The following is a 13,863-nucleotide window of genomic DNA, read 5'->3' on the forward strand; positions in this document are numbered from 1 at the left end:
CTGGGGTCCAGTCGGGACGGCCGGACGTAGACGGTGACGGATGGAGACGAGAGATCTCTATAGGCAGGTCTTGGGACACAGCCGGTTTATTGTAAAGGGCGTGGGTATTGGGGCACTGCTCAGAGCTGGTAGACTCAGCTCTGAGCAGGCCCAAGAGAGCAAGAGAGTGAACGGGTGAGAGAGAGAGTGTAAGAGCAAGAGTGGAAGAGAGAGCAGGAGAATAGAATGGAAGAGAGAATGAGAATGTCTGAAGTCCTGGTTACAATACAATAAATCATCTTCTGCACTGAATATTCTAATTGTCACTAACCAATCTAATACAAGATACAAATCCTATAGCATTTACATACAGCCTATAAGAGTTCTTATATTACCATAGAGTGTTACATCTTAACTTCTAAAAACTACTCTTTGGACCCCTTCTGCTGAGCTAGTAGGGTCTGCTCTGACCCTTGGACCTGTTTGCAAGCAGAGGGTATTGTTCCATCAAGAGGGGATTACTTCAGTCGGCCATACCATTGTTTTCTAGTTGTTCAGTAACTAAGACCTGGTATTTCAAAAGTGGCTTTCATTTCGATGTTGCCTGTAGTTTTCATATTCCCAAAATCTTTTGTCAGGCAATCATATTTCCAAGGCTTTCCTGTTTCATCTTCCCCAACATCTCCCCCTTTTCGACGGACAATTAAGATATTAGACATAGTCTTACTCGTCATTTTTTGCACACACTGAAGTATACAAGGTACTGCTACTAAAACTATAATTATTACTACTAGAATAATCAAGCCTATTTTACAGAGTTCCCTTAGCCAGGGTGCAAAGCTCCAACCATCAAACAAACTGTCTAGCCAAGACGGGTTATCTGTTGTAATTTGGTTAGCTAGGTCCCTTAGGTTTTGTAACTGTTTGTGAATGGAAACAGAATGATCGGATAAGTTCATACAGCATAATCCTTCAAAATCTTCACAGCCATGCCCATGTGCTAATAAAAGATAATCAATGTAAGTCTGGTGTCTATGGCTGGAAGTCGGAGAAATGTGATGATTATCACATGGCTAATACTTATCAAGAATAACATTACCAAAACCTTCTGGAAAAGGCATTCCAACTAAACAGGTTGAAAAAGGTTTGTCAGGGCTTGTGTCAAATAGACAGATGGTATCGGAGCCTGCAGATTTGGCTAAAGCAACCCAGACATTTGTCTTTGGTTGATTTACAGGTAAAGCTTCGCTACAAAAACTAAAACATAAGAATAAAAGCAACATGCACGCGCGCAGATGAGAAAGCTCCATTATTTTCTTGAGCTGTTTTTGGCAGATCGCTTTCTTCTGGTGATTCTGCGTACTTCAGGTTTGGGTGCTTGCTTCCTGGCTTCCACTTGCAGGGTCACTGGCTGGTGTGGAGGCGTCGGCAGGTTTTGATGTGTGGTATGGCTTCACGTTTTTTGCTGGAACCCACTTGAGCTCTCCACCTGTGGAAACACATGCAAACCCCTTCCCCCATGTTATAAGATTGTATGGTCCTTCTATTTTTCCTGATTCTAGATTCTTGATTAAAACTAGGGGGTGCTCTTTCAGTTTTGCTTTTTTGTTGTTTAAGAAATGTCTGAAGATGGGGGGATCAGGCTCTTCTGCAGAGCTATTCAAAAAATTATAAACATACAAAGCCTTATTCAACCTCCTTTGAGGTGTATCCTGGGCTTCTCCCCCTTTCTGTTGATCTAAAATGCGTTTTAGAGTTTGATGTGTTCTTTCTATTATTCCTTGACTCGTGGGGGAGTAGGGAATGCCAAATGTATGGCGGACACCCCAGTCATTTAAGAATGCAGCTAATTCTTGTGAAACATACGAAGGACCGTTATCAGTTTTAATTTCTTGTGGGATACCCAAATAGGAAAAAGCTTGTGAAAAATGATGGCAAACATGCTTAGCTGTCTCTCCTGTATGCACAGAAGCGAAGACTGCATTTGAGAATGTATCGACAGAGACATGGATATTTTTAAGTTTTCCAAAAGAGGGGTACTTAGTGACATCTGTTTGCCATTTCTGTAAGCTCTCCAACCCCCGTGGGTTGGTGGCTCCTGAGGAGGGGATAGGTTGAACAAGCTGGCAGTTTGGGCATGCTCGTACAATATTTTGAGCTTGCTCTAGGGTAATATGAAAATCTCGTTTGATTGCCTGTGCATTTTGGTGAAAGAACGCATGACTTAATTTGGCTTGTTCAATAGTGTTAGGCAAGGTAGTTGTAGCAAACACCGAGGTAGGATTTTCGATGTCTGCTGCAACTTCTCCATCAGATGCTGCTGATGCCAATGCATCAGCTCGTGCGTTTCCTTCTGCCATAAATCCTGGAAGACCAGAATGAGCTCTAATGTGGCAAACGAAATAAGGGTTAGTTCTGTGTGATAAAATTTGGTAGAGACAGGTGAGCCAAAGACATAATTTGTCGTTGTTCACATCCTTTAAAACTGATCCTTCAATCCTCTTAATAATACCAGCAACATATGCTGAGTCAGTGATTAGGTTGAAAGGTTCTGGAAAGAGCTGAAAAGCTCTTACAACAGCTGCCAATTCAACAATTTGAGGAGAACCTTCAACTTTTTGAACATCTTGCTTCCAGACTTTAGTATCTTTATTTTGCCATGTGACCACAGAGTTCTGTGTTCGCCCTGACCCATCAGTGAAGATAGTGACCGCATTTAGAGGCTCTTCACTGATTAGGGGTTTTTCTTTGTAGCACAATTTAGCTTTGATTAATCCGTGTGCTGGGTAATGAATAGAGCAAACGCCTGGAAAATCGAGCAAGGCATACATCAAGTCTTCTGATTTTTGCATTGCCCAATCGAAATAAGATTTAATCATGGGCAAATAAATAATTGCAAATTCGCAACCTGCTATTGAAAGAAGCCTTGCTCTGCCTTTGATGATGATTTGAGACATCATTTCTAAAGGTGTGAGGATTGTCTTTGGCGACCTGTAAGGGAGAAAAACCCGTTCAATTATCAACAGCGGTTCTATTTGAGAGGAATCCCATTGAAAAATGAGGCCGTACAGTCTCAACTTTTCTCCTAAAACTGCAAGGAAAAAGGGTTTGTTAGGAATACAGCGATGTGCCTGCCTGTTTTGCAGAGCGTCAGTAATTTTTTCCAGGGCCTTGCAAGCTTCAGGAGTGAGAGATTTAGGGGATTTAATGTCACTGTCTCCTCTCAATAAATCAAAGAGTGGAGCAAGTTCATCATTAGTGATTCCTAGCACAGGCCTGACCCAATTGATTTCTCCTAAGAGCCGATGCAAGTCCTGCAAGGTATGAACATCAGTTCGAATTTGTATTTTTTGAGGTGTAATAGACTGTTCTGTTAGTTTCCATCCTAGATATTTCCAGGGAGCAGTCTCTTGTATTTTTGATTCGGAGATCACCAGTCCAGCCTTTCTGATTTCAGCAACAACACTGTTACGAGTTTCTTCCATTTGTTTTTGTGTTGACGCTGCGATGAGCAAATCATCCATGTAGTGGAGAATAACTGATTGCGGGAATTGCTCACAGACTGGGGACAAAGCACGGGCTACAAAATGTTGGCAAATAGTCGGTGAGTTCTTCATGCCTTGAGGCAAGACTAGCCAATGATACCTTTGAAGCGGCTCTTGCAGGTTTGTACTTGGAACGGAAAAGGCAAAACGAGGAGCATCGTCTGGATGCAGTGGGATGTTGAAGAAACAGTCTTTTAGATCGATAATTACAAGCGGCCAATTTCTTGGGATCATAGAAAGGCTGGGCAGGCCAGGTTGGAGAGGGCCCATGTCTTCAATTACTGCATTGATTTTTCTGAGATCATGTAACAATCGCCACGTGTCAGAAGTTTTCTTATGGATTACAAACACAGGTGAGTTCCAGAGACTGTTAGTGGGTTTAATGTGGCCTTTTTGCAGTTGTTCAGCCACCAGTTTTTTGAGGGCACTCAGCTTATGATCTGGCAGGGACCACTGGTCGACCCAGAGAGGGGTGTCAGTTTTCCAGGTCAGTTTTAAAGTACTGAGTGCTTTAGTGGCCCCTATGAAAAATCCAGTTCAATTTTGGCTCCCCATTCAGAGAGCAAATCTCTTCCCCACACTGTGATGGGTTTCTGCACTACATAGGGACGGATCAATGCCTTTTTCCCTTGTGGTCCTGTAATACTGATGACAGATTCGCTCCGCAGGCATGGAGTGACACCTCCAATGCCTGTGAGAGCGCCTGGGGGGGTTATTAATTTCCAATCTGTCGGCCAATGATAATAAGAGACAACAGAAACATCTGCCCCCGTATCAATCATCCCCTTGATGTTAACTTGAATCCCACCATTTGACAATTCACAAGTTAGCATTGGTCGTTGTTGACTTATGTGTTGAACCCATAGAACCTCAGGACTTTCAGGAGCAACTGAGAAACGGCGCGGTGGTATTTGTTCCGCAGTTCCCACGGGCAGTGCTATGGCAATAGCTATAGGGGTTCTAGGTGGGATATACAATGGGGGATGGCAGGCATTTGCTAGCACTAGCAGTTCTTCATTGCAGCTAGCAGATATTACGCAAGGCAAAACTAGCAGTCCCAGGATGTTATTTCTCTCTTTACCAACAACCAAAAAGTCTTGTCTAGTTTGTGAAGCACCTGTAATTCTTGTTGAAATATAGTTATAACCATTATCCTTTAAAAAGGCTGTTGGCTTGGAGGTTGCCAAGGTGCACTGGGACCCTGGGGGTAGCAGGCCTGAGTCATTACTTGGGGTTGCGCTGATGGTGAAGCGAAGTGGTTCTGAGTTGGGGTATTCATAAATTTTACCTTGGGTGTTTGGGGTGCCACTACTTGTTTCGTCACGCGATGGCATTGCGCGCTCGTATTGGAGTTTTTTGGACTGTGTTTTCCATTTGTATCTTGTCTGGATCGACACTGCCAGGCAAAATGCTTTCCCTTCTTGCAGATAGGGCAGCGATCTGGTGCTTGTGTACCCTTTTTGAGTTCTGGGCAGTTCTTCATGATATGGCCGGGTTTTTTACAGAAATAGCAAGGTCCTGAAGTTACAGCAGCTTGCATAACAGTCACGGTGTTGCTTTGTTGCTGGAGGTTTAGATGCAAGGCAGCTAGGATTTCAGTAAGTTTTTGGTCTCGTGCTTCTGCTTGTGCTGCCTGTGCAGCTGTTTGTACTGTTTGAGCTGTCAGAGCCCTCTCAATTTTTTCTCCTAGAGCTTTTCCAAGTTCATTTGCTTGTATAGTTGCCACCTGCTGTGGACCTCCTATTTTGTTGCAGGCATCAATCATCTCAGGCACTGTGGGTCTTTCTTTTCCCAAAGTTTTGATAACTTTTTTACATTCCGCATTGGCATTATTTTCAATAATGTCCCGTATCATTATTGGGCGAGCTATGTCGTCGTTGCATTGCCGTTCTGCTGCTTGGATGACCCGGTCCACAAATGTGGTGAATGGTTCAGACAACTCTTGGCTAATGAGATTATAGGCTTTCTCAAAACTTCCTGCAGGCTGAATTTGCAAGAAGGCTTTGCAAGCCATCTTTTTGATGTCATCTAATGCTGTTTTGGGTAAGTTTATTTGATTGTCATTTTGATCATCAGGATGGTCACCAGTCAGCTTAGATATGACAAGGGTACGAAGGTCTGCGTCAGTACTTTGTTTATAAGTGGCTAGTACCCCTGCAAGCAGTCTCTTCCATTTGAGTTCCCATAGCATATATTGTGAGTCTGTGAGAATTATACTAGCAAGATTTTTACAGTCATTTGGTATAAGTGTATGTCCTTCTAGGGTACTTTTCAGCAGTTGCTTAAAGTATGGAGAGCAGATACCACTGTCCTTTATTGCTTTCCGCAATTCTTTAATCTCATGGTGTGGGATAGCTTGCCATGTTCTGGGACCACCAGCTTGCTGGCTGAATAGTACAGGCATAGCTAAAGGATTTAGATTTTCCTCTTTGCAAATTTGGCGTCTGATTTCATGCCAGTCTGTAAATTGAAAATTATTGAAACATTTTTGGGGGTTGTCTACTTTTGGGATTAATGCAGGCGAATCTTCAGGGTTTAGTGTCTCTTTCTGAGTTGAGAAGTCTGTCCCAAACACTGGGGGGACACCAGAGCTGTTTGGGTTGGTTCCGGGAAGCGGCGGCGGAGTCAGGGAGGCAGGCGGCGGAGGTAGGGAGGCAGGCGGCGGAGTCGCGGGAAGATGCGCGGATGGTTCCGGGAGCGGTGCTGAGGTTGGAGAAGTCTGAGCGGAGTGATATCGCTGATCCGGGAGTTGCAGCAATTGGGCATGCGCGTGTTGCGTCATCAGGTCCGCGCGGTAGGCTGCAAGGGCAGCAGTCCGTGTGGCGGGCGGTTCGGGCGGAGCGGGAGATGGCAGGACTGCAGAACCAGGGGCTGGGGCTGCGGTCGCGGGAGGCAGGAGGGCTGGTGGCTGGATCGCGGCGTGCTGCTGCTGGAAGCTTGTAGGCTGGGCTGGGGTGGGTGGTGGCGGGGCGGCGGTGCCGGGAGGCGGGGCTGGAGCAGGGGCAGGAACAGAGGAGACTGCAGACATCCGTGCAGGCAGCGCGGCACCGGCATCAAGTGGCTCGCGGAGCTGGGGCGCTCCCAGCGCAAGCGATGGTGTGCCGGGATTGGGGAACCGCACAGAAACGGCAGGAGGAGCGGGAGTAGACACAGGCGGCTGCTGTGCCGCCACGGGGCCGGGGGACCGCTCGGGGCGTGCTGTGCGCGCTTGAACGGCAGGGTGGGGGGGTAGGGTTCCTGCGGTAACGTGCACAGGGAGTGCCGGAGACAGCAGCACGGCCGTGGCCGGCGCTCTGGGCACCAGTGTTTCGGGAGCGGCAGGGGACTGTGAAGACGCAGCAGCGGCGGACACGGATGGAACAATGGCTATCATCGGCGCCGTGGGGGGGGGGGGGGGGGGACCTGGGGGGCTGGAAGAAGGGTCGCCGCTTGGCTTTGGGGGGGGCCGGCTATAATGGCAGCCATGGCCATAACCGGCGCGGCTGGGGGAGGGGTAACACCCGTAGGTAGCAGGGGGGTAGGCGCTGGCCCCGCCGGGGTACCGCCGGGGGGCGGGGCCACCATGATGTCAGCAGCGGGGGGTGGGGTAGCAATGACGGCAGCAGGGGGGGGTGGAGCCGCGGTGACGGAACCGGGGGGGGGGGCACGGAGGGGCAGGGGCAAGGGGCGGGGCCGCAGAGACGCTGGCACTGAAGGCGGGGACCGCGGGGGATGGGGCCGTGGGGGATGGGGCAGCGGGGAGGAACGGGATGGCGGGAGGGGCGGGAGGGGCCGTAGGGTCCGGTGGGGTGGCTGGGGCCGGGGGTAACGGGCGCGGGGGCCGCGAGCGCGGGGGGCGGGGCGGCGCGCGTCAGCCGGACCGCGGGTATCGGAGCCACGGGGTCCGGCGGAGGGGCGGGGGCCATGCTCCGCTGCGGGCTCGCGACGGCAAGGGGCGGACTCGCAGCCGGAACCGGGCTCGGCGGGGTGACTGCTGCGGGCGGCGCCACCGCGGCAAACAGCTCTACCAGCGCTCTGCAAGCTGGGAGCAGCTGTGCGGCTGCCATATCTCGGTAGGAGATATTATTAAAGAGCTTAACTCCAACTGTGTCCCAAAAGTCTCTTGTAAAGACGGCCGAATGGTCAGCATTTGGGAAATTAAGTCGGGTCCATTCTAAAAGATTTTTTAGCTCGTGTTTAGGCAACTGACTTGGACCAGAGCTTATAAGTAAATGCTTAAGTTACTTATAGAGATCTCTGTCATGGGCAGAGTGGGTTTGTCCCATTTTTTAGACCAGTATGATACTCACTTAGGTGATGTCGCAGGAGCAGCGTCCTTACTCAGATGTCTGTCGTGCGGGGCTGGCCAGGCACTCCACTCAGCACTCAGGACGCCGCTTTTCGGTCCTTTCCCAGAGCTCCGGTTTCAGGCGTCGCTTGGCAACGGCTTTCCGTGCTCAGGACCTCACGGGTGGGTCCGCACTGAGCTCCAGTGCGGGCGGTGCTCAGCACTACTCGCCTGTGCTCGGGGCGTGCGGCAGATTTCCCTCCGCAGAGCTCCGGTCAGTACTGCTTAGCAGCGTGTCCGTGCTCGAGGGGTGATACGGCAGACCTCCTCAAAGAGCTCCAGGGGGCCGCTGCGCAGCAGTGGCGGCCCGTGCTCGAGGGCTGCCAGGCAATTGCCTCCAAGAGCTCCAGGTAATCCCCGTGCTCGAAGGCTGCCTCAGCAGAATTACAGAGCTCCAGCTATTACGATGCGCAGCATCGGTATGCCGTGCTCACGACACGTTCTAGGTGGCTATAACTGGTCTTTTAGTTACCGTCCATGGAGAAAAGTCCTACAGATGGAGAAGGCTGAACCGGGCGTTCAATCACGTTGTGCGCCAGGCTGCAGGTGCTGGGCGTGGGTTCGGCAATCACGGTGGGCGCCAGACTGTAGGTTACGGGGGTTCTGGGGTCCAGTCGGGACGGCCGGACGTAGACGGTGACGGATGGAGACGAGAGATCTCTATAGGCAGGTCTTGGGACACAGCCGGTTTATTGTAAAGGGCGTGGGTATTGGGGCACTGCTCAGAGCTGGTAGACTCGGCTCTGAGCAGGCCCAAGAGAGTGAACGGGTGAGAGAGAGAGTGTAAGAGCAAGAGTGGAAGAGAGAGCAGGAGAATAGAATGGAAGAGAGAATGAGAATGTCTGAAGTCCTGGTTACAATACAATAAATCATCTTCTGCACTGAATATTCTAATTGTCACTAACCAATCTAATACAAGATACAAATCCTATAGCATTTACATACAGCCTATAAGAGTTCTTATATTACTATAGAGTGTTACATCTTAACTTCTAAAAACTACTCTTTGGACCCCTTCTGCTGAGCTAGTAGGGTCTGCTCTGACCCTTGGACCTGTTTGCAAGCAGAGGGTATTGTTCCATCAAGAGGGGATTACTTCAGTGGCCATACCATTGTTTTCTAGTTGTTCAGTAACTAAGACTTGGTATTTCAAAAGTGGCTTTCATTTCGATGTTGCCTGTAGTTTTCATATTCCCAAAATCTTTTGTCAGGCAATCATATTTCCAAGGCTTTCCTGTTTCATCTTCCCCAACACCTCATGCTGTCAGCAGGCCTTGCAGATATATTTATAATGCAAGGGCAATCAGAGGAACAACCCACACAATTGAAATGTTTTCAAGAGATAAAGGCTATTAAACTTCTTGAAAAGACCAGTTGGGTCTCTAGAGGGTGAAAAGCCAGTTTTGACCTTACAGAAACTTTACTTGCTGATTTTATGAAGGAAGTGTTTGCAGAAGAAAAAGATAAATCTATAATGGAATTATTTTCTGCTCTACAAAATGTGCCCAGTAACAAGATCCACAGAAGTTGTGTGCTCCTTAAAAAGAAAGTGGGAACCAGAGGGTAAAGCACCCTTTCTTCTCTTCCCCAATGGCTGGATTTTGTGGAATCCAGCTCTTCACATCCATACTATTTAACATTCCCTTGCCTGGCAGTGGGACTATCCTGCAATATGTGAGGGTGATTACATCTGTGATTGAGGGGGAGGGCAGATACTGTACTGAACAGACTATAACATTTGCTGTCTCAGTTAGAATGTTACAAATGTGCTACTCTAACTTTCTCTTGTGGTAGTACAAACTATACCAGTTTCCAGCATTCTTATTCTGGGATAATTATACCAATGGCTATGAACTGGAAAGCTTTTTCAGTAAAATGTTATTTTGCAGTAGTTGGACTGATTCCATCAGTATGAAATTACTACCTTGTTTAAACATTGCTTATTTTTTATCTGAAGGAAAGTACTGCACTTTATTTGCCTTTCTAAGATAGTATCTTTATTTAAACATATTGATACTTTTCTGAAAGGGCTATTTCTCATATCCATTGCAATCCTTTTGTTTCATTCCTGTGATGGCTCTTACTGGAGAGAAAATACTCTTATGTGCCTTTACTGGCACAGTGGTTAGGTGGGTGCCCCTAATAGGGCAATGGAAGTGTTTATTCAGGAAATACCCTTGTTACTTGATAAATTGGCCAAAACAATGCTTGCTTTTGTATTAATTCCCTAACAGATGCTGCTAACCAATGTAAACATAATTCTATTTAGCAAGTGAGAGATGAGAGGAGTTTGATGAATTTGTTTGATATTCTCTCTCTGCTCTGACTTCTGAACTGGAATTGTTGACATGAGGGTAGAACTGAGGCATGTGAAGTGTCTTCAGTTCTTGACTCGGGGTGTGTGTGTGAGGATTTACTCTGACAAAGCCTCTGAAAAGGGAAATACTCTGAAGCAGTGCATTATGGTTTTTACATTGTCTTTAGATGATTACTTAGAGGTTACAGAAGTTGTCCCCAAGTTTGATCATCTGCTAACTTCATTCCCATTTCAGAACTGGCTGGCATGTTCTCCGTATAAGTTTGCGTCTAATTACGTACAGCTAGAGTTGCTGAGAGGCTCCTGGGTATGGAGATGAACAATGTACCACACTGCCTGGCTAGTCCAGAATACAAAGTGGGGGTGGCTTTTGAGTACCGCAGCAAAGGCATTACTGGTAAAGCAGATTCCTTAAATTTGAATTCTCTTGTGGGCAGGAGCAAAGGGATCAGAGCTGTAATTAGAGTCACTTCCTCTCCCTTGCAGCATGCTGCCTTGAGCCAGAGCTCTGTAGCAGAGGATTTATGCCTTTAGTGTCTGTTGCTCTCACAGAGGGGGTTAGAATGTGTGGCACGAACCATTGCACAAGTCTTATGAAGTTGTTTTTGAGCTATGAGAGCACAGGATAAGAAGAGCTGTCCTGAGTTGTGAGACCAGCTTCCTGCTGTGTTCCATCAGCATGATAAAAAAGTGGCAGTGGGCTTCGGTCTCCTGTTCTTTCACTTCTTGCTTCTACTCAAAAAGATATCAGCAATGGACTCCCTTCAGGTAGCTTCTGTGAGGGGATAAAAGCAGGGCTTTCTCAGCTTGTTTTGCTGTGTACTTTTCCCACTTGCCCACCCCATCTCCCTGCTCGGTTGGTGTTTTCTTCTCCACTGAACCTTTAGACTGTTAGTTTATTTTATCTTGCAGACACAACTGAAGGAGTTCCCAAGAGGAAAGGGTCTGAAGGAATTTTTCTCACTATTCCTCTTCTTATATGTGCCTCAGTTTCCATGTATTGGTATATATTCAAATCCAGTAATTCCAGAGGCAAACAGCCAGGGAAATGAGTCTGAGGTGTTTTTGTGAGGCTATTGCTTAGAGTACCCAAGAGAGCTGTTATCACAGGTATGAATAGAACATACCTTGCTTGTTGTATTAACATTTTTTGCTGTAACTGTTCATGTATATGCATTCAAGTAATGAAATCCAGGAAAACATCATCCCTTCTCCTTATGTCAGGGATCATGAGAGAAAAATCTCTGCAGCTCAAGTCCTTCTTGACCTCACATGGTGAGAAATGACTGGACACACTGCTCTTGAAAGGAAAGATGTTACTGGAGTCATACTAATGAATTGAGATGTATGAGTTCAGTTCTTTCTTCTGCCATAAATTTCTGTGATCATGAGCAAGGTTCCTAGTCTCCTGAAAACCTATAAATGAGGTAAACAGTTTTTTTTCTCCCAGCCTCATCTGTTTAAATTGTGATGTTTTTGAGGCAGGAACAATACACATTGTGCAAATGCACAGGAGGTGAAGGCTATCCCGTTCTGTCTCCTGCCTTGTGCCATCTCTTTTGTGGTAAGTACAGCAGTGTGGATGTGGGAGAGACTGGAAGAAGCAGCCAGGTGGAATGACATTTTTGAGGGTTGTGAAGATGTATTTATATAGAGGGGCATAATAGAATGTCTTCAAATATTTAGATTTTGAGAGATTTTAGAAAGTGTAGGAAAACATTTTTTTTCCCTCATGAATTCAAGCTATGCCTTTATTCACGTGCTTTTTAAAAGTAGAGAAATTATAAACATTATAATGGCAGAAGGGAGAACTGAGTGGTTCATAGAGGAGGCAGGGAGGATGTCAGGCTTTACTTTGGGGATAATAATGAGAGGAGAGTGTTTTTTGTGTCTGCTTTTACTGAAAGCACTCCATGTGAATTGGTGTTAGCAAAGGCTTTACACTGTGTGCGTCACTGCTTTGTAAATGCTGGCAAGTAACACTTACAGACTGCTGGACTCTGTACAGAGTGCTGATCTATAGATGATTTTTCTTTTCCTGTAAAGGACACCTCCAATGCTAGCTGTATTTGAAGGCATAGAAAACAGGTTTGAAAAGCTACACACAGCAGCTGTCATAATTTACTGTAATATCCTGCTGTTTATGATAACTAATGAGTGCGTCAGTTCCTTGGATATGTTGAGCCAGATCATTAATCAGTATCAACTGACCTTGCTTCATGGAACTGGGGGGACTTCCATACGAGTTGATACGCATCGCCTACATTGGGAGATTAATGTCCGGAAAAGAGATGGTGTAAAACTGCTGGCTGGGTTTGTGTTCATTGGAGACAAAATCCTGTACCTGGCTTAGTATTGGGAATATTACACTATTGGCATATCATGGAAAGCATGGACCAGTTACAAGAAAAAACTTGTATTTTTAAGTTTGGGTGTTGTTTCTTAAGCCTCTCTCCTGCTCTGTAGAACATGAACAACTTGTATCATTTAATGCTTCACAGGCTGTCCGTAATGAGGAATTATTTCCAGACAGGTCCAGAATTTGCTTGACTTCCTGTGGCTGACTTTCGGCTTTTGTTCCCATCCAGCTGTGAGGTATCATCCTTCTGCCTTATCCTCCCATGAACTGCCTGATGTTAAAGGAGATCAGAAGTGAGAAGATGTTATCTTCATAGCAGGAGTTTACTTATATCTTAAGTGATACAACGTTTTGATACAATCACAGCATATTTCTTCAGTGTAGTCTCACTGTAAATAGCAACAGCAGCATTTCTTACAGTTGCAAATTAATTCTATGTTTTCAGTAGAGTAGTGCATTCTAGTGTGGTAATGGATGGGCATCAGCCAAGCATTGAGTTTGCAAAAGAGAGCAGCACTAGCTGTACAAAGGGAATAACAACATGCATGTATGACCTATAAACTAGAGAGTAGTTTTAGACTGTGCCAGGCTGAAGGTGAGTCAAAAGAGCAAAGGCAGATGGCAGAAGCTGCTGGGGAGAGGCAAAGATAAGACATCATCATTGTTATTGACTTGTGGGCCTGGTGTGATTCTAACAAGAAATGTGCTGGTTAGCCATAATGCTGTAAGAGTACTAGTGGCCAGTGAACAGCTGTTATCCCTGCAAGTTTAATCTCCACCTGTAGCATTTAATCTACTTTGCCAATTTTTGTGTGATAGTAGCAAACTCCAAGACAGAAGGACAACCAAAGCAAAGTGCTTTAAATTTGTGGTTTTTTGGGGGTGGATACTTTCGGTCTTCTATGAACATCTGAAGCTCCAAGTTGGGCTCTCTGTCTCATCACAGACTTGTGTGGAGCTTGGCTTTTTATATATATATATATATATATGTGTGTGTGTGTGTATTTTTTTTCCTGTTTCCCCCCATTTTTGTGAAGTATAGGCAAGTAATTATACTTGTATGTTGTACTGGCCAGTCTGCCTCAAAAAACCCCAGAAATTTCCTGAGGTGAACGTAGTAAATAGGTATTGTGAGAGATGGATTTGAAGGGCAGCTCTTGGTTGCAAGATGGACCAGTAAGTTGAAGTGTTGTCTCTGCAATGTGTGAGAACTGAGGGGCAGAGAAGTGAAGACTCGAGTCCTGTTGGTAACTGCTTTGCTTGTGTAATAGGGATCAGGACAGGAGGTAAAGGACTGCATCTACTGTCAAGTTTATTTAACTGATATGGTGCAATG

At 46.2% G+C, this 13,863-nt stretch overlaps 2 protein-coding genes across 2 annotated transcripts in view; one reads left to right on the forward strand and one right to left on the reverse strand.

Annotated features, from left to right (window-relative positions):
- TSPAN4 (tetraspanin 4) overlaps positions 1–13,863 on the forward strand; it is a 436,626-nt gene that overhangs the window by 53,372 nt on the left and 369,391 nt on the right. The window lies entirely within an intron of this gene.
- On the reverse strand, positions 2,662–5,265 carry LOC125327049 (endogenous retrovirus group K member 8 Gag polyprotein-like). Its single transcript, XM_048305958.1, has 2 exons — positions 4,813–5,265; positions 2,662–2,970 (listed from the first exon to the last, which is right to left on the reverse strand). The coding sequence occupies exons 1-2, from the start codon at positions 5,062–5,064 to the stop codon at positions 2,851–2,853; spliced, it is 372 nt and encodes a 123-aa protein (XP_048161915.1). The 5' UTR covers positions 5,065–5,265; the 3' UTR covers positions 2,662–2,850.

Source organism: Corvus hawaiiensis, chromosome 6 (genome assembly GCF_020740725.1).
Source record: "Corvus hawaiiensis isolate bCorHaw1 chromosome 6, bCorHaw1.pri.cur, whole genome shotgun sequence".
NCBI classification, from domain to species: Eukaryota; Metazoa; Chordata; class Aves; order Passeriformes; family Corvidae; genus Corvus; species Corvus hawaiiensis.

Coding starts and splice junctions, on each gene's coding strand:
- LOC125327049 (XM_048305958.1), bottom strand. CDS start 5,064: ATGCAAGCTGCTGTAACTTCAGGACCTTGCTATTTCTGTAAAAAACCC. Junction 2,971..4,812: donor TGGCACCCCAAACACCCAAG/GTAAAATTTATG, acceptor TCTCCCTTACAG/GTCGCCAAAGACAATCCTCA.